Source organism: Eublepharis macularius, chromosome 6, assembly GCF_028583425.1.
Source record: "Eublepharis macularius isolate TG4126 chromosome 6, MPM_Emac_v1.0, whole genome shotgun sequence".
Taxonomy (NCBI): domain Eukaryota; kingdom Metazoa; phylum Chordata; class Lepidosauria; order Squamata; family Eublepharidae; genus Eublepharis; species Eublepharis macularius.
In genome coordinates this window covers 1493109-1514906 of record NC_072795.1, presented here as the reverse complement: position 1 = coordinate 1514906, position 21798 = coordinate 1493109, and the positions used below count along the sequence as shown (strand labels likewise).

At 50.7% G+C, this 21798-nt stretch overlaps 1 protein-coding gene across 1 annotated transcript in view; it reads left to right on the top strand.

Moving 5' to 3' along the window:
• Positions 1-21798, top strand: part of LOC129331947 (IgGFc-binding protein-like) — a 127712-nt gene that overhangs the window by 74626 nt on the left and 31288 nt on the right. The window contains exons 50-70 of the mRNA XM_054982643.1: positions 7-278; positions 1886-1948; positions 2506-2595; positions 3224-3465; positions 3555-3838; positions 3925-4202; positions 5079-5677; positions 6945-7518; positions 8124-8323; positions 8434-8814; positions 9017-9303; positions 14995-15266; positions 16287-16349; positions 17471-17611; positions 18016-18278; positions 18689-18773; positions 18913-18948; positions 19211-19291; positions 19734-19814; positions 20063-20167; positions 21215-21474. Coding sequence (XP_054838618.1) covers positions 7-278; positions 1886-1948; positions 2506-2595; positions 3224-3465; positions 3555-3838; positions 3925-4202; positions 5079-5677; positions 6945-7518; positions 8124-8323; positions 8434-8814; positions 9017-9303; positions 14995-15266; positions 16287-16349; positions 17471-17611; positions 18016-18278; positions 18689-18773; positions 18913-18948; positions 19211-19291; positions 19734-19814; positions 20063-20167; positions 21215-21474 — 4657 coding nt within the window. The remainder of the gene's footprint in view (positions 1-6; positions 279-1885; positions 1949-2505; positions 2596-3223; positions 3466-3554; positions 3839-3924; positions 4203-5078; positions 5678-6944; positions 7519-8123; positions 8324-8433; positions 8815-9016; positions 9304-14994; positions 15267-16286; positions 16350-17470; positions 17612-18015; positions 18279-18688; positions 18774-18912; positions 18949-19210; positions 19292-19733; positions 19815-20062; positions 20168-21214; positions 21475-21798) is intronic.

Sequence of the window (21798 nt, the reverse complement as noted above, 5' to 3'; positions counted from 1 at the left end):
TCCCAGGTGCGATCCCCCTGGCCCGGCCCCTCCGCCCTGCAACTCCACGCAGGAGCTTGTCTTCCAGGAGCTCTGCAAGGTGATTCTGTCCTCCACGGGGCCTTTTGCGGCCTGCCACTGGAACATCCCCCCTCAGCTGTACTTTGAAAGCTGCGTCTATGACCAGTGCGCCATGGAGGGACACAACGGGCAGCTCTGCAAAAGTTTGGGCGCGTACGCCGCCGCTTGTGAGCTTGGCGGTGTGAATCTTGGCGACTGGTGGAAGGATACCACGTGTGGTGAGTGGAAATGGTGTGGGCGGTAGAGTGGCTTGCAACTTCCAATAATACTAAGTAAATCAACCAGAAATAAGATTGCTAGGGCCGGGGCCACCGGGAGGTGTACCATCACAATTCCCACTGAAAGGAAGGAAACTGAGTGGCGCATGAGCTTCCGTTTTCTGTTGGATGGTGCCCATTTGTTTCAGTTTGGCTTCCATCAGAGAACTTCGTGGGGAATCATGCCCATAATATTCTACAGCATGTCTCCAAACCTTCTACGGGATCATTCTAGGCATTGTGGAATATCTGACAACCTTAAGCATAGTCAAACAGCAGGCAGTCAGGTGACAATATTTGCCAGTTTGAGTGCCAGTTTCGTGTAGTGGTTAAGAGTGGCAGAACTATATTCTGGAGAACTGGGTTTGATCCCCCACTCCTCCATTTGAAGCCAGCTGGGTGACCTTGGGTCAGTAACAGCTCTTCCAGAGCTCTCTCAGCCACACCCACCTCACAGGGTGTTTGTTGTGAGGATAATAACAACACATTTTGTAAACTGCTCTGAGTGGGCGTTAAGTTGACCTGGAGGGTGGTATAGAAATTGAAAGTTGTTTTTATTTATTTATTTCATACCAATAGACTGGCATACAATCCCAACATGTGAACAAACATGCATAGAATTAGGGTGCTCATCACCACACAGCAGTTACGTTGACCTGATGGAAATGATTTTGTCCTCTTTTATGACTGGGCTTAAACGTATCAAGGACACAAGCCTCCAAATCACAGTCCTGCTCCTTTCCATTTTAATAATAATAATAAAAACATTCGATTTATATATCGCCCTTCAGGATGACTTAAGACCCACTCAAAGCGGTTTACAAAGTATGTCATTATTATCCCCACAACAAAACACCCTGTGAGGTGGGTGGGGCTGAGAGAGCTCTGAGAGAGCTGTGACTGACCCAAGGTCACCCAGCTGGCTTCAAGTGGAGGAGTGGGGAATCAAACCCGGCTCTCCAGATAAGAGTCCTGCACTCTTACCCATTACACCAAACTGGCTTTCCCCCCCTCCAGTGTAAATATATCATAGGTTTGCAACCTTAACAGTAGGAACAGGTGATAGCCTTGCTGGGGCCCTTCTGTAGGAGAGGACACATCCTCTGCTCACAAACAGCCTCCTTCAAGGACGGAAATGCAAGGGAGAATTTGTGCCTCGATTTCTCTCACATTACCAGCATTCTGATCTCGTCAGATCTCAGAAGCTAAGCAGGGTCAGCCTCGGTTAGTAATTAGATGGAAGGCCTCCAGCGAAGACCAGGGTTGCAGAGGCAGGCAAATGGCAAAGCACCTCTCTTAGTCTCTTGCCATGAAAATCCCACCAGGGGTCACCATAAGTCAGCTATGACTTGAGGGCACTCTCCACCGCCAGCAGCATTCTCTAGGGTCACACACAGCATAAGAGGGACCCAAAGTTGCTTTTCAGTCAAGTATTGGGTGGAAAACGGACTTCTGCCTAAAAACTATAGAAAAGTGTCCTGGAGATAGACGTAGGGATGTATGATTTGGCCAAGGGACTCAGTGGACCGAGTTTCTCTCTCTTTGTGACACTTTGTTCCGTCTTCCAGCTGCCTCCAGTTCCACCTCGACACCGACACCATCTACAGAACCGACAAAACTTCCAGTAGAAGGTACCCAGCCTAAGCGATTTCTGTGTAACCCCCCAGAGACCAGGCCAGACACTCACATTTGAAACCTAGAAATGATTCACTCCAAAGGCAGCCAGGAGGCTGAAGTGATTAGAGGGGTTGGGGCCAGGAAAACCACAAGGAAAGGTGGGGTATACACAAAGAAAATAAATAATAAAAAGGCACCCCAAAGTTTATTTGCATGCGCTTTGGGTTTCTGAGCAGTGATTAAAGTAGGTACTGAAAAAAAGGAGGTTCAGAGGGGGAGCCCAACATTCCCCGGACAGACATCCACCTTCTCTATGACCTGTGTAAGCTACTAGGACCAGCCATGCACCAACCCTGAACATGCAGGGTACATCGATACCTTCAAGGATTCACTTTCCCTGGGGATCTTCTGCCACAGCCCTCACCTCAAACCCCTTTAGGCAGTGGTGGAAAGCCCCTCTCTCTGGAACAGTGTGTCTCTGTGTGAGTTTGTGTGTGCTGTTGTTGTTTTCTCTGACTCTGGGGGTGCTATCAGCCCAAATAAAAGAAGAGATGCCATTCTCTTCCTACAGAAGTCACACCGCCTGGGACAACCACCACTACCACCCCCACCACAAGCAGACTTGCCCCCATCACGAGCACCTCTGCCCCAATCACTTTGGGTGAGTATGCCCAGCATCCTCAGGTATCGCGCTTCCCAGTCCTTTTCAGTCCCTCTTTCAAGATTCATGGGCTGAGCAATGAAGACTAAGCAACCCATGGAGGGGGTGGTGGTCTCCCATGCGAGGAAATGGCTTAGTGGTCCTGCTAGACGACAGGTGAGGCATCCCATTTCTTCCAAGAGATTTGGGAGGAATCCCAGTTCTTGGAACTTTTCCCCACAAAAAGCATCCTTTACAAATTTATTTAGTTTCCCAAGGGCATGGGATGTATAAGGTTTTGGGGACAAATAAGTTCAAAATACCATCTTTCCATCCGAGCTGTTTTGGATGCTAGAGTCAGTGGTGTAGCAGTGGTAGAGAGAGTCTATCCCGATTATGTCACCCCCCTACCCGATTATGCCACCAACCTCCCACTGCTGGGGCTGCTGGATACTCTCGCGCTAGAGGTTCTACTTTTTTAAAGCTTTTAAAGGATGGCTTCCAAGGGAAGTCTGGAACTGCAAAGGAGGCCTGGTGTGAGGGGTTGGGTTGAGATCTAAAAAGGTTTAGCCAAGCCACAGACTGGATTTCTCCTTCTTTGCAAAGCGGCCAGCTGGACCCTTCCTCTGACTTCCTTCCTCTCCCACAGGATACTGTACGGTGTCAGGAGACCCACATTACTACACCTTTGACAAGCAAACCCACCACTTCATGGGCAACTGCACGTACACCTTGTCCCGGCTGTGTGACCAGAACGCTTCCCTGCCCTATTTCAATGTGGAAGCAGCCAACGAGTACCGCTGGGGAAACACACGGGTGTCCTACGTCCAAAGCGTGGCTGTGGATGTGCACGGGGTGCGGATCCTGCTGGAGAAGGGGGGAGCAGTGCAGGTAAGTGTTGGAGGTAGGTGAGAATGAATGACAAGCAAGGATATCGGTAGCAACAGCCATCCAAAGCCCATGTCTGATTCTGTCTCCAGGTGAACGGGAAACGGGAAGTTGTGCCCAGCACACCGATTCACGGCGTACAGATCTCATCCAGCGGCTTCTACACGGTGGTCTCTACAGACTTCGGATTGAGAGTCAAGTTTGATGGAGACCACCAAGTGGAGGTGACGCTCCCAAGTCCTTACAAGGGTCGTGTTTGCGGGTTGTGCGGGAACTACAATGGGAACCCCCGAGATGATTTCCTGAACCCTGATGGAGAGCTGGAGCCAGATTCCACCAGCCTGGGGAACAGCTGGCAAGTTTCCAACCTCACCAGGTCAGTCCTATGCCTTGCAGCTGCCAGTATTGTTCTAAACCCATTGATGGTCAATTCATCCAGCAACCTGGAGTTTTGTCTCTCAGTTGTTCTTCAGGCACAGGCTCCGATCCCGCCTGCACTGAGGACGAGAAGCAAGTCGCCCAGAGCAGCACCTTCTGTGGACTCATCACGGATGCGGCAGGACCCTTCAGACATTGCCACGGCACCTTGGACCCCGTCACACACTTTAGCAGCTGCATTTATGATCAGTGCGAGCTGCACCTGGATCGTGATTCCCTTTGCAAGAGTCTCCAGTCCTACGCAGACGCCTGCCGGTCACTGGGGGTCCGTATCGAATCCTGGAGGAATGAAAGCTTCTGTCGTAAGTTCCGAGGAACCGCCAGCGCAGAGGCATTGTTGACAGAAGGGGCTGTACAGATGGGACAGGGAGGAAGCCAAGCTGAGCCAAGATAGTTGAGAGGGGCAGGTGCTTTTCATCAAGGTTGTCCCCCAGCCACCCAAGCAAAAGGGCCTGTTGAATACTTGTGTAAGCCAGAGAGGTTTAAACCAGGGCTGAGAAAAACATGGAGGCACATTTCAAAAGTTCTTTGCCCCGTTAAAATTCTCCCTTGGGGATTTGGGATGGATTGACTGCTGTAAGGCTCAACAGCGTTCCTTCTGAGCAAAGAAGCTGATGCCGCTGCCCAGCAATGGGGATCCACCTTCCAGTCTCCATAGCACTTGAGAGCGAGTGGAAAGGCGTGATGTTCATTTGCCGTCAGGCACGTCATCACTTAAAAAGAGGACTGGCTGCTTGGCACTCTGATGCCAGTCTGCTCCTTATTCATCCCTGGTAGCGTCAGATCTTTCAGCAGAAGAAACTTCAGTGACACTAAACTGGCTGAGGCAGGGGAAGGGATGGATCGGAATCTGGTACCCAAGTGTCTACCCCAAAATTATTCTTACATCCTGCCCCGCAAGGTACAGATATGGTTCAGCTTACTCTGCATTTGTCCCTGAGGCAACAGGGAACTGGGGCCCATCTCAGTTCCCTTATTAGCATTCTTGGACGATGCTCGAGTGTCTGGCATTCCCACTTCATGCCTGATACGAACCCTTGAAGCCTGTAATGTGGGAAGCAGCCCTCAGACTCAGCAAGCACTTTGACCCTCGGAGAGAGGGATGGGGGAATGGGTCAGTCTTTGGGAATGATGGACAGTTTCCTGAGACCTCACACAGATCCGCTTCCTTTCCACAGCCATCTCCTGCCCTCCCAACAGCCACTATGAGTCTTGCGCAATCGCCTGTCCTGCCACTTGCGTGGAGCCCACTGCTCCCTCCACCTGCAGCCTGCCGTGCGTGGAGGGGTGCGCCTGTGACAGCGGCTTCCTTCTCAACAACGGCAAGTGTGTTCCAAGCCGGCTCTGCGGATGCTGGCACGAGGGCAAACACTATCCGGTGGGCTCGGAATTCTGGACTGACGACACCTGCTCCTCCAAATGCAAGTGCCCCAGTCGAGGCAGCAACCTGAAGTGCTTCAGCGCATCCTGCCCCAAAAATACCTTCTGCGGGATTCAGAACGGTGTTCCAGGCTGCTACCCTGAGACTTTCGGGATCTGCCGAGTACACAACGACCCTCATTACAATACCTTTGACAAAGTGACCCACCACTTCATGGGCACCTGCACCTACACCCTGGCAAAGGTGTGCGCCAACTCCACCAGGCTGCCCTACTTCAACATCGAGGCGAAAAATGAGAATCGCGGGAACCCCTCGGTGTCTTACGTCCAAAGGGTCTTGGTGGAGGTTTACGGGCAGCACATAGAGATCCTCAAAAACCGGCCAAGTCACATACTGGTAAGTGGCAGGATTCTCTATGGAGGGCAATTTGGGCTCAACGCGGGTGCCTTCTCCTGTCTTCACTGCTCAGTAACAATAAAAGTGTTGAGAAACTGCAGTGGTTTTCTCTCCAAATTCCCCTGCAACTTGTCAGGCTGTTTTCTCCACATGCTCCTGTTTCTTTGACAGGAAAGACAATATTATTCAGTACTTTTAGGCTCTTTGAATTGCAACCAGGCTTATTACAGAAAAAAGAGGGGAGATGATGGTTGGATTCAAAAGGGGAAGGAAAGGGGATAAAACACAAAACGGAGAAGGAGCTGCCTGTCACAGAGCACATAGCCACACAAATAAAAGCAAGCAAGCTGGTCTAACTCAGCTAAGTATGCTTTACCTAGATTGTAGCAGGTTCCTGAGAGCAGGTAGAGAGTACTAGCAGTAAGGATGTAATAGAAGAGTCCTTAGCCCCTGGCCAACTTCTGGAGTCTCCTGAGGTCACACAGTTCTGAAGTGGGGACAAAGAGACGTCCAGACCTCCCAGATATTTCTGGGCAATGGAAACTGACCTAAGTCAGCCCTCTATATAAGATTGACCAGAGAGCCTAGCCGATAGGGTGGTAAAGCTCCATCTTTGATGTCAGAGGCTACAGCTACCAATCAGAGAATTATTACAGGGTGGTTCCACCCTAGAAATGCCTCTCTAGTTCCATGACAAAATGTAGGTCTGGCCCAAACCGGTTGATCCTTTGTCCAAAAGAGATTAGGTCTGGCCAGGCAGCTCCCCTGTGCACTGAACAAAAAAGAGTTATTTTCAGTCCTCAACAGTCCAGGGTCTAGGCGCTCAAGGTGGTGCTCTGGAACCACACAGTTTAGGGTTTCTGTACCAACAGAGCCATCAGCTTCTCGCCGTCATTTGATCACTCTTTTCCTCAGTTTGCTTAACATCTATTGCTTAATATGTCACGTCAATCTGCTTATACGTCCTTTCAGCGTTTTTTTTGCAGCTCTGCATCAGATTTCTGCTGCCTTATCCTATTGACGAGCTTCTTCAGTGTCCCAGCCCCTAATCTAAGGGACTTACACTGTGTAATCCACCCTGAGTCTCAGTGAGAAAGGGGGTTTATAAATAAAGTAAATAAAATCAACAAAATGATAAAATCTCTCTTAGGGGTTCTCAGCAAGAACTGCCAGGCAGATGTCGCACGCGGACCCAATGTCACTGCTTCGCGGATACCTACGGGGATTCCAGCCTTGCTCTGTTTCTAATGGTTGGTTCTGCCTTTAGGTCAACAAGCTGTGGACAACCCTTCCAGTCAGCACGGCTAATGGCTCAGTGGCCGTGAGCAGGAGCGGACGCTACGTTATTCTGGAGACGGACTTCCGGTTGACCGTCTCCTACGACACGGATCACTCGGTGGAAATACGGGTGCCCACCACCTACGCCAACCTGACTTGTGGCATGTGCGGGAACTTCAACACTCGCAGGCAGGATGACTACATGATGCCCGACGGGCGGCAAGCCAAGAATTCCAATGAGCTGGGAAAGAGCTGGAAAATTGCAGATGCGGAATACGATGATTCGTATTGCGACTCTCCAGAGACGGTGCCTCTCTGTACCCCACAGCAAGAGGACGTCTACAAGACAGACGCCTTCTGCGGACTGCTAACGAGCACTGAGGCGCCTTTTGCAGCCTGCCACGCTGTGATCAATCCAGAGAGCTTTTTCGAGAGCTGCGTCTTTGACCTGTGTGCCTTGCATGGCAGCCATCAGACTCTCTGCAGTGCTCTGGGGACCTACGCAGACGCGTGTCAAAGAGCTGGGGTGACTCTTCCCAGCTGGAGGAATGCCACTTTCTGCCGTGAGTAGTTCTCCAGAAAGGCTCTAATGGATGAGATGGAGATGTTGTTTTGAAGAAATGCCGCTCAGGATTTTCACGGGCAAACCTCTGCCTTTTCCGGAAAAGTGTTGGTGGTGGCTCTCCACATTATCCCCCTGTCCTGCCAGGTGAAGGGGGAATACCACATTAGTTCAGAGTAGGCAGTTCAGGGCTGACTGCCAGTTATTGTCTCTTTCTTAGCTATTCGGCCAACAGATCAGGAAAAACCTGACACCATGGAGGTGTTTCTTGCAATCCGCCTTATTTGGGAGAACCAGGAGAATGTATGAGGAGATGGACGCGGAGGCGTCATAGGCCCGTTGTGTAGAGCCCCGGGTTTGCACGTAGAACAGGACACTGGTTCAATCCCTGCTGTCTCTGGGGGCGAGGATCAGGGCTGAGCTCTTCCGTGAGGAAATAGATGGAGGTGGGCTGATAGAGAGAGAGCTGTCTGACAGTGTTTTTAAAATACTGCAAGCCCCTTTGACAAATTTGCAATGGGAAATCACCTTTAAATCTAATAAAGAAACCTTGGGAACGCAGCTAAAGCTTCCTAAAGTGACCGTAGCTATCGGTTTGGTTTCCAGCAATCCCGTGCCCTTCCAATAGCTATTACAACTCGTGTGCCAGCGCTTGTCCGGGAACATGTTCCAACCCGCTGGCCCCAAAGAACTGCAGCAAGCCTTGCGTGGAAGACTGCGAGTGCCGTGAAGGGTTCGTTCTTAGCGGGGGAGACTGTGTGTCTGTGGCAGACTGCGGCTGCCTGGTGGAAGACAAGTATTATGAGGTTTGTACCCGTGCGTGTTTCAGAATATTTGGTGTTTAAAGGGTCGCATTCTTTGTAGCTCGTAGAGGTGATCCACGTGTCTAATCCTTGTTTGTCGCCTGTCTCCCAAGAAAGGGGAAACCTTCTGGATACAGGACTGCCTGGGTCGCTGCCGCTGCGCAGGAAACGGTAATTTAATTTGTGGCAATGAGACCTGCCCACCAGAACAAATCTGCAAGGTGCAGAACGGGATCCAGAGCTGCTACCCACCAAACACGGCCCACTGCCACATCTACGGGGACCCGCACTACATCACCTTTGATGGGAAGCTGTACCATTTCCAGGGCGGGTGCAACTACACAGCAGTGAAGACCTGTGCAAACTCCTCTCAGCACTTCTCTGTGACGACCCGGAATGAATATCGTTGGAGTGCAGCCTGGACAGCTCTCAACTCGGTGGCAGTCTCCTTTCAGAACCTGCATATTGCTCTGAGAAAGAACAGGGAGGTCTATGTGAGTATGACACTGGAGAGCCATAGGAAGGTGGCCATGTGATTTTGGGGGATCACTGCTGTGTGTGTCTGCCCACACAAGCTGACTGCTATGTGTTTTGCTCCAGTAACATGAAGCCCACAGCTAGTGCCCTGTTGGGTCATCATTTCTGCTCTGACTCAAGGCTGCAGTTGACACAATCCCTTTTTCCTCCCGTCTCAAGGTGAATGGCGTGAAAGTCAGCATCCCTGTGAGCTTGCATCTGGGAATAGTAGTTGAGGAGAAACCTCCTTATGTGGTTGTCCGCAGCCCCTTTGGCCTCTTGGTGAAGTTCGATGGCGACCAAGAGCTGTTTGTCCAGGTGGATGAAAGGCACAAGGGTCACCTGTGTGGGCTGTGCGGCACCTTCTCTGGCAGCCAGCTGGACGATTTCCGACGGCCGGACGGCATCTTGGAACATGACCCCAATGCCTTTGGCAACAGCTGGAGGGTGACAGATTACCACTGGACGTAAGTTCTGCAGGACATCCCAGGCTGGTTGCTAAATGCTTTCCATCGATCTCTGTCTTCCTAATGAAAGTGTTTTTGATTTCCTCTCCTAGATCCCAGGGTTCCATTGCTCTCACATATATAATGTGTGGCCTTCTCAGTTGGGCTATGAAAGGCCCTGAGTGAGGAGTCTTAAATCTGTGGCCCAAGTAGGCTAGCCGTTCCACTCCTGGAAATCTCCCTTTTGGCTCTCTGTAGGTGGCTTCTCTGTGGTCCACTATGTCACCCCCAGGTTTTTTTGTAGCTTAATACAGGCTGGTGGACAACATGAGGCGATTCTGAACATCAGGTTTTATTCTTGTGTCCCTTTTGTAGCCTGTACTCTACTTCCTCCCCCATATTTCTTCTTTCTCCTTCCTCTGCTTTCTCCTCTGATACTGAGGGGCCTCGTCAGCCTAGCCACAGACTACTGCAGACTTCCCCAATGTAGTGAACATGGGCACCATGGCACCCACCAGTACCTTTCCTGGTGCCCCCCAAGTGTTTTTAGAAAGTGGGTGGTGCCAGATGGGGCCTTTGCTCAGCAGGTTTCTGATTGGTCAGTGGAGTACTGACTGGCTGAGTGGATTTTTTAAAATGTTGCTTTGGGAATAGCTATAGCTACTACCATAGCGCAAGGATCTTCATTAATTGCAGATATGCTGTGTATGCAAGAAAATATTTTAAAAGAGTATGTTCTTTTTTAATCCAGAGGATCTTGTTAAATAGAGCTTCTGCCTGAAATGTTAAACAGTTACTATTAGAGCTATGCGTACCCTTACTCCCTGACTTCTGTGGCTGGCGCCTCCTCTTGCGGCAGTTGTTTTGTGATCAGAATGCCAAGGTGCCCACAGGTTCAAAAAGGTCAGCAACCTGTGGATCTCCCCAACTGGACACTTCGACAATGAAATAACTTGAAAAACAGTGATCAAAACACCATGCTAGCATGAGGGACCATCCCCTTCCCCTCTTGCATACATACACACATCCAGCTACCATGCAGAGAATGGCACTAGACAAGAAATGCTGTTATGACAGGCTGGGGCTGGCTCCATGAGGGTGGGCAAATTGTTTTCTTCACTGAGACCCCTGGCATGGACTCTGCCCCCTCATATTTGGGATTGACTCTTGCTTTGCACTTTTTTTCTATCTATGTATTATAACATATTTAACCCACCTTTTCTTGCAGCCCAAGGCAACAACAGATTAAGACATTTGCAATTAAAATCAAAATAGAATAACAACCCCAAAATCCCTCCACCACCACCCCTTTAAAAGATACCTGACACTAAACCCCCTCAAACGCACATACAGTTACACTCTTGAATTTTGTAATTCTGTTATGGCGGAGTCCTTTTGAGGCAGTTAAGAACGACCAGAAGGATTCCTTACCCAGCTCCCTCTATGGCAGGGTAGGCTTCTTCCTCCGTCACTTCTCTTTCGCCCACCTCCCATCACGCATGTGTATGTGCTCATGAGCTCACATTCTGGACCAAAGCAAACAGGGAGGAGTGAACCAGGTTGTTCTTGCAAGGATGCCAGCCACCAAGCAAGACAGCCATGCAAAATTCACCGTCAGTCCGTCAGTCAGTCAATTAAGCAATCGAATGATCCTTTGCTTGTTCAGCCTTTGAGGGTTCCTCATTCTGCAGGTGAGAAGAACTTCCTAATGCAACCCTGGCTACATAGATACCTCTCCAAAATTCTCTTTTCTAACTGGAGACTCGGAGTAGGGGTGAGGGAATAAGGTCAATAAACAATGGCACCCTTGTTGCTTGGCAAGCAATTATGAAATTGCTTCCCAAGAAAAAAGAAAGAAAACATGCAAGGTATTTTAGTTTTTAGTGCAACAAACTGTAGCTGATAGAGGACCAGGGAAGCCCTCTGTAGGCTGCCACCACTCTGGTACAGGTTTCCTCGGAAGGGCCTAGAGCACCCACCCAACCTCTTTCCCAATAGGTTTTACTTTATGAGTGACGGAATGAGGCGTGAGGACTAGGGGTGCCATTCCCCTGCCCGGGGCGGAGGACCCCCTGCTGGCTGGCCGGTGGGGGGGGGGTGAGAACTTCCCGGAGCACAGCAACAAGTTGCTCCTTGTACTAAACAGGTTACAAAAATATTATATCTTTTATCTTTGCTGACCATACCATAGTTACTTAAGGAACATTCCAAATCTGTATCAGACACAGTTGACAATACTCCACTCAGCCTAACAGAGCAATCTGGATCCAATTTGTACAGTTTACAAAGTTCCATTTTAGATGAGATAATACTGCAAGTTGCTTAAGCATTGTAAAATATATAAATGCTAAGATCACACAGCAGCACGGTCCCTGTCTGGGCACCAATATTTTTGTAACCTATTTAGTACAAACAGCCACACACACACACACACACACACACACACACAATTTAAGAACTGAGAGCGTTCATGTCCATGCCAGTGTGATCCCACCTTGTGACACTTGCATTTATAAAAATTACAATGAACCCACTTGAAAAAAAAATCTTATTTGGAACAATAGTAAAGCATACACAACAACAATCATCTAACCACACAGGCCTGTTTTGCTCAAGCAGACCCGGGACTCAGTCTTTCTGACGTCTGTCTGGCCAGTCCCTTGAAACGCAGCAACTGGTAGCTGTGCTCTGCGCAGGGATGCCTTCTGTTCTTCACAGGAATGTCTAAAACATTAATAGAGAGCGTTCACAAAAAGCAGCGCTTCTGAGGCGCAAGAGGGCTTCTCCCTGCCGCTTCAGGCCCTCCCGTCTCTCAGAGAAAATATACATGCAATATCCATTTTAAATAGCCCCAAAATAATCAAAATAAAAATTAACAGCCAATTAATATAAACATAATCCTCCCTTTCAGTAAGCAGCATAAGAAATTCTCATATCTAAAATATTAATAGAGTTCCTCGAAAGGCTTGCTTCTGAGGCGCAAGAGGGCTCCTCCCTGCCGCTCCAGGCCCTCCCGTCTCTCAGGGGAAATGGCGCCTTTTTTCCCTTATAAGGAAGACCCCCAGCTCTTCAGCTCCCTCCAGTGGACCAAGGGTTACGTATGTGCACCCCCCCCCCCCGGGCTTTTCCAGCTCTTGCTCTCTTGGGCCTGCACAGAAATGAGCGGTTCCCTCCGTCCAGCTGGAGAACCGAGCTGCGGCAACTTCGGGTTCTGGTAGCCTTAGAGGTGCTGCCGGGCTCTGGCTCTCTTGTGCTGCTCCGCCCAGCGCTGGGCCTTCTCTCGCCAGCTGCAGGCCAGGCTGGCTGAGGGGACGGGGCTTCTGCACTTGGCAATACAGGAGCCACTTTACTAACTGACTGCCCAGGCTGCGAGACCTTTTGTTCCCTAGGCTCTGACAACCTTTTAATAATAATATATACCGCCCTTCAGGACAACTTAATGCCCGCTCAGAGCGGTTTACAAAGTATGTCATTACTAGCAAGAAAGCCCGTTGTGGGGGGGAAATACAACGGTTTCTAGAAAGGGCAGAGCAGGCGGGCCAGGCATTGCCACCTTGGCCGTGCCTCGATCTGGTCAGGGGGAGGGCAGGGTGCCCAGGCTTGGCATTGTGCCCTCCCCAGCGTCCCAATGGGGGGGCCCATTGGGGGGAGGCAGGATGGCCGGGCCCAGTATTGCCCCCTCCCCGGCACCCCGATCGGGGGGGGGGAGGCAGGATGGCCGGGCCCAGTATTGCCACCTCACCAGCACCCTGATTGGGGCAGAGGGAGGACAGGGCAGCTGGGCATTGTATTGCCCCCTCCACAGCACCTGTTGGAGCCGGATGGGCAACTGCAGGGGGGAGTGCCGGGGGGGGGGGTGCCAAGCACCCTGGTGAACTTGCACGTGCAGCAGCCACCCATTTCAGCCCTGGAAGTTGAGAACCCTACTTCCCAACCTGAAGGTGGTGGCTGGAGATCTCCTAGAATTACAACTGGTCTCCAGCTGACAGAGATCCCTTCCCCTGGAGGAGAGGGCTGCTTTGGAGGGTGGACTCCGTGGCCACCCTCTCCAGGCTCCCCCCCCCATACCCCATAATTTCCCCACCTGGAGCTGGCAACTCTACTTCCTAACTTCAAGGTGGTGGTTACAGCAGGTCTCCAGCTGACAGAGATCCCTTCCCCTGGATTTTGAACTTCAAATGGTTAAATGGGCAATAAATTGCAATAGAGATATACAGATGGAAGCTTGGGGAAAGTTTTGGAAAAATACAATTAAGATTTTTCTGGTCGGGCTGTCCCTCGTGGCAGCTCGCTTGAGGCAGGAGGAGGCCCCAGCCATCCCGCCAGCCCACCCGCCCGCGCTGTCCTTTGGCTCCATCCGGGGCGTCGCTGCTAGGACAATGGCGCGGGGGGCGGGCAGCCAGCTGGCCAGCTTGCACACTCGCAAGCGATTGAGAGCCAGAGGGCCGTGCGGCGCCTGCCTGGCTTGAGTGGCCCTGACATGGCGGCAGCGGCGGCTTCTCCTGCGCCCGCCTTCTGCGAGAGAAGCGCTGCCGGCAAGTTCACGGGCTGCCTCGGGACGCTTCTTGGGGCACCTTCGCGCCCCTGAGCCAGGGTCTCCCTCCGCCTCGGAGAGAGCTGAGCTGCGTCGCCTCCGCCCGCAGCCACTGAAGGGGCGGTCGGCTCGGCTCTGGCTGCAGCGGCTGTCGGGGAGGAAGGGGGCAGCGCCAGGGAGCCTCGTGCGCCGGGAAGCGGCTCTTCTGGCCTCGCTGTCGCTGGGTCGGGCCCGGCATAGAGCGCCGCTCGCAGTGCCTCCCCCTTGTCCCCGCTAGGGGCACACTCCTGCGCCTTCGCTCTGGGGACCGTTGTGAGCCGTCTGAAAGACGCTAAGGGAATTATGTCGTAGGATTTTAATAGAACTAAAATGTAAAAAGAGGGAATGGTGTGGGTTAGGTTCACCTGTGGCACAGAGTGGTAAGCTGCAGTACTGCAGCCCAAGCTCTGCTCACAACCTGAGTTTGATCCCGGCAGAAGCCGGGTTCAGGTCGCTGGCTCAAGGTTGACTCAGCCTTCCATCCTTCTGAGGTCAGTAAAATGAGTACCCAGTTTCCTGGGAGTAAAGTGTAGGTGACTGGGGAAGGCAATGGCAAACCACCCCGTAACAAAAAGTCTGCCATGGGACTACCTCTACCTCTACCTACAATTGTTATCAGTCCCTGGCTCCAGGGAGGCCCGCCTGGCCTCGACTAGAGCCAGAGCTTTCTCAGTCCTGGCTCCTACCTGGTGGAACGCTCTGCCTACAGAGACCAGGGCCTGGCAGGATCTAATATCCTTCCGCTGGGCCTGTAAGACAGAGTTGTTCCGCCAGGCTTATGGCTGAGGCTGGGCCTCCGCTGGCTGCAGGATACAACATCTACCCCGCCCCCTATGAGAGCTGCCCACCACTGTTCTTAAGCTGCTGCTATGTTCAACTGTACTGTTGCACTTTGTAATTAACTGTATTGCCACCATTTGTTTATAGTTTTGTACGATGCTTTTAAATGTTTTATATGAAATGTTTTAAATGTTTTAATTGCTGTTATCCACCCTGAGCCTGCTTGCGGGGAGGGCGGAATACAAATATGATAAAATAAAATAAAATTCACATAACAGAAAAGACAGAGCTAGGAGGTGTGGTTTCTCAGCACTCTCCAGAGCTGAAGGTGCTTTGCTTCGGATTCCTTCCTCTCCCAGGTGCGATCCCCCTGGCCCGGCCCCTCCGCCCTGCAACTCCACGCAGGAGCTTGTCTTCCAGGAGCTCTGCAAGGTGATTCTGTCCTCCACGGGGCCTTTTGCGGCCTGCCACTGGAACATCCCCCCTCAGCTGTACTTTGAAAGCTGCGTCTATGACCAGTGCGCCATGGAGGGACACAACGGGCAGCTCTGCAAAAGTTTGGGCGCGTACGCCGCCGCTTGTGAGCTTGGCGGTGTGAATCTTGGCGACTGGTGGAAGGATACCACGTGTGGTGAGTGGAAATGGTGTGGGCGGTAGAGTGGCTTGCAACTTCCAATAATACTAAGTAAATCAACCAGAAATAAGATTGCTAGGGCCGGGGCCACCGGGAGGTGTACCATCACAATTCCCACTGAAAGGAAGGAAACTGAGTGGCGCATGAGCCTCCGTTTTCTGTTGGATGGCGCCCGTTTGTTTCAGTTTGGCTTCCATCAGAGAACTTCCCAGGGAATCATGCCCATAATATTCTACAGCATGTCTCTAATGCATCTACAGGAACCCATCACTTTGGGTGACTATTCCTAGTACCTTCAGGTATGTCGCTGCAGGCCCTTTTGACTCCCCCTTCCAAGCTGCATGGGCTGAGCAATGAAGACTAAGCAACCCAAGGGGCCCCTTCCTCTGAGGAATCACTGGGAGGGAGTAGATCCAGAGGAGTTAGCCATGTTAGTCTGTAGTAGCAAAATCAAAATCAAAAAGAGTCCATTTCCCAAGTGAGGGAATGGCTTGGCCATCCTACTAGGTGAAGGGTGACGCATCCCGTTTCTTCCACGACTTGTGAGAGGAATCCAAGTTCTGGCGCCATTTCCCTGGAGAAAGCATCCTTTGAAAACCTGCTTAGTTTCCCAGGCGCATGGGTGTGTGGGGCTTTGAGGGCAAAGAGGTTCAGAAGGTGAGCTTAGAGTCAGTGGTGTGGCACAGGCCGGCAGAGGTATTCAGGGCCTCAAGAACTTTGGAGGCCTTCCCAATTCTGCCACAATCCTACCGCTGCTGGGGCCAGCGGCTTCTCTCGTGCTAGTGGTCCTTCCTTCCCATTTGTCAAGAAAGAGATTTTAGAAGGATGACCTCAGTGATCTTCTCCAAGGAAAGACCGGCCCCGCAAAGGTGGCCTTTTTGTGACAGCTTGTGACGAGATCTAAAAAGATTTTGCCGAATGGTATGCTAGAGAGATATGAGGGGCTGTATCATTTGGCCAATCTCAGTGGATTTAATTTCTTTGTCTCTGAGCGTGTTGCTTGATTCTGTCTTACAGCTGCCTCCAGTTCCACGTCCATCCCAGCAACTTCTACAGACCCAACAAGAATCCCAGCGACAGGTAAGTGATGATTTTTAGCCTGTTTACAGCTGGGCTTCAGGATCAAGAAGGAAGGCTCATAATCACTGGACTGTTTTCTAGCATTTCTCATCTCTCTGAGTCAACTTTTCACACAGTCTTGCAGCTCTATTAACTTGACCCTCTGCAGCAGGTTCCAGGGGCGCCTCCATAGAAGCAGGTGAAATGATGTGTTTTTTAGTTCATTCTCCATTGTGAGTAGGAAGCCGTCGCTGGCAAGCAGACACCTCACGTTATCTCTTTTGCTCAAACAACGTTCTCCAACGTATTGTCGAAGGCTTTCACGGCCGGAGAACGATGGTTGTTGTGGATTTTCCAGGCTGTATTGCCGTGGTCTTGGCATTGTAGTTCCTGACGTTTCGCCAGCAGCTGTGGCTGGCATCAGACTGTGTCACTGTGACACTGAGAGATCTCTGTCTTTTGGTGCTACACCTCTGAAGATGCCAGCCACAGCTGCTGGCGAAACGTCAGGAACTACAATGCCAAGACCACGGCAATACAGCCCGGAAAACCCACAACAACCAACGTTCTCCAACGTCACAAAGAGCAGAGCAGGAATGGGGGTATCCTCTTCTTTGAGGTTTTGGATAGAAAAGGGACTTCTATCTACAGAAAGCCATCTGTGAGAGATGTGTAGGGAGGTGTGATTTGGCCAAGGGCCTCAGTAAATCTTTAAATTGCACAAATGTTCTTTTCTCCCCTGCCCATTCAGGGTCTGGGTGTACTTTTTTAAAAACTCCCCCCCCCCCTGCTGAAATGTGTGAGACCATCTCCAGAGATCCAGAGGAGTTAGCCGTGTTAGTCTGTAGTAGCAAAATAGTAAAGAGTCCAGTAGCACCTTTAAGACTAACCAAGTTGGTTTGTCTTAAAGGTGCTGCTGGACTCTTTTACTATTTTGCATCTCCAGACAATGGCTGTTTTCTTATTGCACATCTTTGTAGACTGTCTCTCCAGCTCGGAGGAGGGGACTGCCTCAGGTACCTGATCCCTACAACTGTCTAGCCAGAGAAGGATCCCTCTGTCCAGATTTGTTTGAGACTTTCACCAAAAGCACAAATGGTCAAGCCCAGCAAAGCTTCACTAATCCCCAGATCTCTTGCCAGAATTCTGCTTCTTCAACTGCTCCTTCGAGGAGGACTTTTGTGAGTGGCGGCAATCTGTCACGGATGATTCGGACTGGATTCGGAGGAAGCACTGCAATCTTACAGTCTCTGCAGGTGTGGTGAATCCCTGTAATGCATCGGGTAAGTTCTTCGTGTCAAAGCCAACTACGAACGTCTATCAATGGTGGGGAGGAGGAAATTAGATGAGCCCCCCAGTGAACCTTCACCTTCCCTAGGAAAGTCCCTGCCATGCAGACCGGTGGGTGGGGGGCGGGGGTTCACATGTTCTTCTCCCCACTTCTGCTTCTGTCCTACCACACAACGATGAACCATCCGCTGAAGTAAAATGAAAAGTTAATGCTGCTTGTAATAGGGTTGATCTTATTTGTGGGAAGGGGACCGCTGGAAGTTTTCCAAACTACAGCGAAAGGGTGGACATATCAAGCCCCCATGTTTTTAATTGCAATGACTCAAGGAATCCAGCTGTTCCCTGAATCCTGCAGACCAGGGGCCGGTCCATTTTCCAATTTCCTATCTGCTTATAGGAGGCTACTACATCTCTACAAACAACCACTTCACCGGGATAGAAAAGACCACACAGCTGATTAGCCCAGAATGCAAGGCCCAAACGCCTCTCTGCTTCCGCTTCTGGTACCGCCTGGCTGGAGCATCCGAGGAAGACGCCCTGAAGGTCTACCTGCTCCAGGAAGGGGAGCCCAACGCCCTTCTGGTCTGGCTGGCATCTGGGAGTCCGAGAGACAGCTGGCTGCAAGCAGAGGTGGATTTGCACATTGCGGGAAGGTTCCAGGTAAGCGGATTTCAGAGCCTTGGCTACGAGATAAGCAGTTTAGAGTCAGCTGAAACAGACCGGATGAGATGATAAGACGGAAACCCTGTAGTCTAAGCTTTCCGTAAGCAGCATGCAACCCCTTTGAAGCACGAAGATGCAGAACAGGGAAGTGACACAGGCTAAGAAATGGAGGACGAGGAATCTCCCAGCCTCATTCCCAAAAGGCCTGGACCCTTCCACAGAGTTTCTGCTCGGAGCATGCAGAAAGCAATTGTCCACCATCTTGAAAATTGTTCCCCCTCTGTATCAGCCGCTGAGTTTGGAGGAAAGAGGGGTGCACATGGCTGTGGTTTCCTGGGGCTGCTCCCTCCAGAGTTTGACTTGCTACTCAAGCTGAGCCCTCCTCACCATGCCTTCTTTTCCCATAGATCCTTCTGGAAGGCGTGACAGGGTCCAGGAACGGAACGGAGGTGGCTGTGGATGAGGCGTCTGTTGCCCCCGGCTGCTGCTTAGGCAAGTTGGGGCCCTCCTAGAGGAGATGGATAGTATGGAAAGGGGGTGGCTAAGGTTGGGTCCCAGTTACGCCCGTTGCTTCCCTCCTCCGTGACTATTTGGACCCATTCAGAACTTTGACGTCTCGTTCCTCTTCCAGGTGATGTCCCGATTCCATCGGAGCCGAGCCCAACAGGTACTGCAAACGTGGCTGAGAGCAGCTGTGCGCTTTGGCTTGCAGGGGGTAACGAGAGAGGAATTCAGTGCTGGGGGTCAGTTTCCTCTAGGATGTGACTCTTCGTGAGTGTTGTCCTACTTGGGGCAATAGCGGCACCCAAAGCTGAGGCGGGGAAAGGAACGTGTTCCCTGCTTGAACGGGGTTGATGTCTCATTGCTGACCCAAGTGCTCCATTGGTGAATACTCGTCTTCTTGTGGCTCCTCGTTTGTGTCTTCCTAGGTGACACAACTGGTGAAACTGTCCCCACAAGTGCCAGTGCAACTGTCAAGGCCTCCACCGTAGGGACTGTGACTGTAACTGGTAAGTTCAGAGGCTCTGCTAAGCAATTACTATGAGATGTAAATGTGTGCTCAGGGTTCTCAAATACCAGATGAGAGAGAGGGAGAGAGAGTAAACGATCTAAAGTCTCTACATAAGCATAATGTGATAATAGCAATCTCTCTGTCTCTCTCTATATCACGCACTTCCCTTGTGATTATCTCCTTGAAAACGCCCTTGTGACGACATTTCATTTGAACGTACATTGAGTATTCTGAGATAACATTTTGAATCCTTTTCTTTTCACTGGCCTTCTTGGGTCAAGTCACCCATATCAGCAATTCTCTGGAGGAACCAAAGATGTTGTTACTGTCTTCTTTCCATTTGCAAAGCACTGGGCTTGGAGAGACCTAGGGGCTTCTCTGAACCCAGCCAGCAGCTGGTTTACCTGGCTCCTTATGATTTTTCCTTTTTATCTGCCTAGATGAGACAACTGGCGAAATGATTGCATCGAGCACCACTCCAGGCCTTGAGGACTCCCTCCCAACAGCTGTACCCACTACAGGTAAGTCCATAGTCTCCAAAGCAATGGCTTCAAAATATGCCACTCATTTATAACTGTTGTGGCCAGAGGCCAGTTTGGGGAGCTAAAGTGGTGCGTTTTAGCAAGGGGGAAGGGGCACGGTTACAGAGCAGTTCTCACAGCCAAGGCAAATGCCACTCTCAGCCAACGCCCCTGAACCCCAAAGTGTTTCTGCTCCCTCCCCCTCTGTGGTCTTCCCTCCTGCTAAATCGCTGAAATGTCCTTTCCAGGGGACTGTTCCTTTAACTGTTCCTTCGATGACGATTTCTGTGAGTGGCAGCAGTCCAGACAGGATGATTTTGGCTGGAGTCGCAAAAGGCATCCGGCATCCTCTCGTAAGTTGCAGCGGGTTCAGGCGAAGCGGGTCGCCATGTCTGAAAAAGGCAGGATGTCGAGATGTTAGATAAATAAACATGTTTTATCAGAAAAGGATTTTAGCGGCCTCTGAAGTTTGGATGAATCAGGCACGCATTGCCGCTCTAAGCCTGTATGTGGGGAGAGCGGCTTACAAATGCAAATAAATAAATAATAAAATAAATTTGTGTGGTTGCAGGAGGGGAGAGAAGCAGTGGAGACACTCAGGTCTTTTTCTCATCTCAGAATTTGCTCAGCTGATTTGAGCCATTTCCGCAAACACCTGGAACATAATAGGTTCACAATAGCCCAGCCCACCCCTAGCCTCAGAGTTCTTAGCCCCTGCCCTGCTGTTCCTAAAATTTATTATTTTATTTTTATTTATGTCATTTATGGTCCACCTTTCTCACTGAGACTCAAGGTGGATTACAGTGTGAGACCAGTATAGTCAGTATCAAGGGCAATTTCATAAACAAGGCCAGAGGGTAAATAAACGCAAGTTTACAAAGACACAGCATTAGCAAGAATCCAATGCAGAGTTGAAGAAGTGCTGAAACAGAACAGAAGCAATTCTAGGGCTGACATAGGGGCACATGTTTAAAGCACCAGGTAGTACGTAAGGCGACGTAGTGGTGAAGTCTATGGTCCCTAACTCATTAGTGGAGCATCTGAGCACCCCTCCCTACAATACAAAAGCCTTTTTGAATAATCCAGTTTTGCATCGTTTGTGGGAAGCAGCCGGTGTGCTGAGGGCAGGGCCTCCCTTCTTCCAGAGACCCTCTAGGGCCATGTCTTAGGTGAAGGTGGGCCCAGGAATGTAACAAAGTCCCCAGACCACAGAAAAGGAGCCAGACAGGGAAGTCTTGGTGTAGTTCAGGGAAAGCGCTGCTGATAAAGTGAGCCCTTCAGCAGACCAAAAGAATCAGGGAAAGAGGATCTGTTCCAGGAATGACTGACCTCTTGCAAATATGTCTTTCGGCCCCTGCCTTCCCCACTTTCTTCTTGTCTGCCCTTTCCATTCTCGGCAGGTTATTACATCTATGCTGACAGCCCCTTTAACCAGGTGGGACAGACGGGTCAGTTGATAAGCCCAAACTGTACAACCCAAACGCCTCTCTGCTTCCGCTTCTGGTACCGCCTGGCTGGAGCATCCGAGGAAGACGCCCTGAAGGTCTACCTGCTCCAGGAAGGGGAGCCTAACGCCCTTCTGGTCTGGCTGGCATCTGGGAGTCTGAGAGACAGCTGGCTGCAAGCAGAGGTGGATTTGCACATTGCGGGAAGGTTCCAGGTAAGCGGATTTCAGAGCCTTGGCTACGAGATAAGCAGTTTAGAGTCAGCTGAAACAGACCGGATGAGATGATAAGAAAGAAACCCTGTAGTCTAAGCTTTCCATAAGCAGCATGCAACCCCTTTGAAGCACGAAGATGCAGAACAGATACAGATACCAAATTGGGAGGAATGGCAAACACCCAAGAAGACAGAGTTGAAATTCAACAAGACCTGAATACTCCGGAGAAGTGGGCGGTTGTGAACAGGAGGCAATTCAACATAGATAAGTGCACAGTATTACATCTGGACCACAAAAATGTGAAGCATAAATACAGGATGGGGG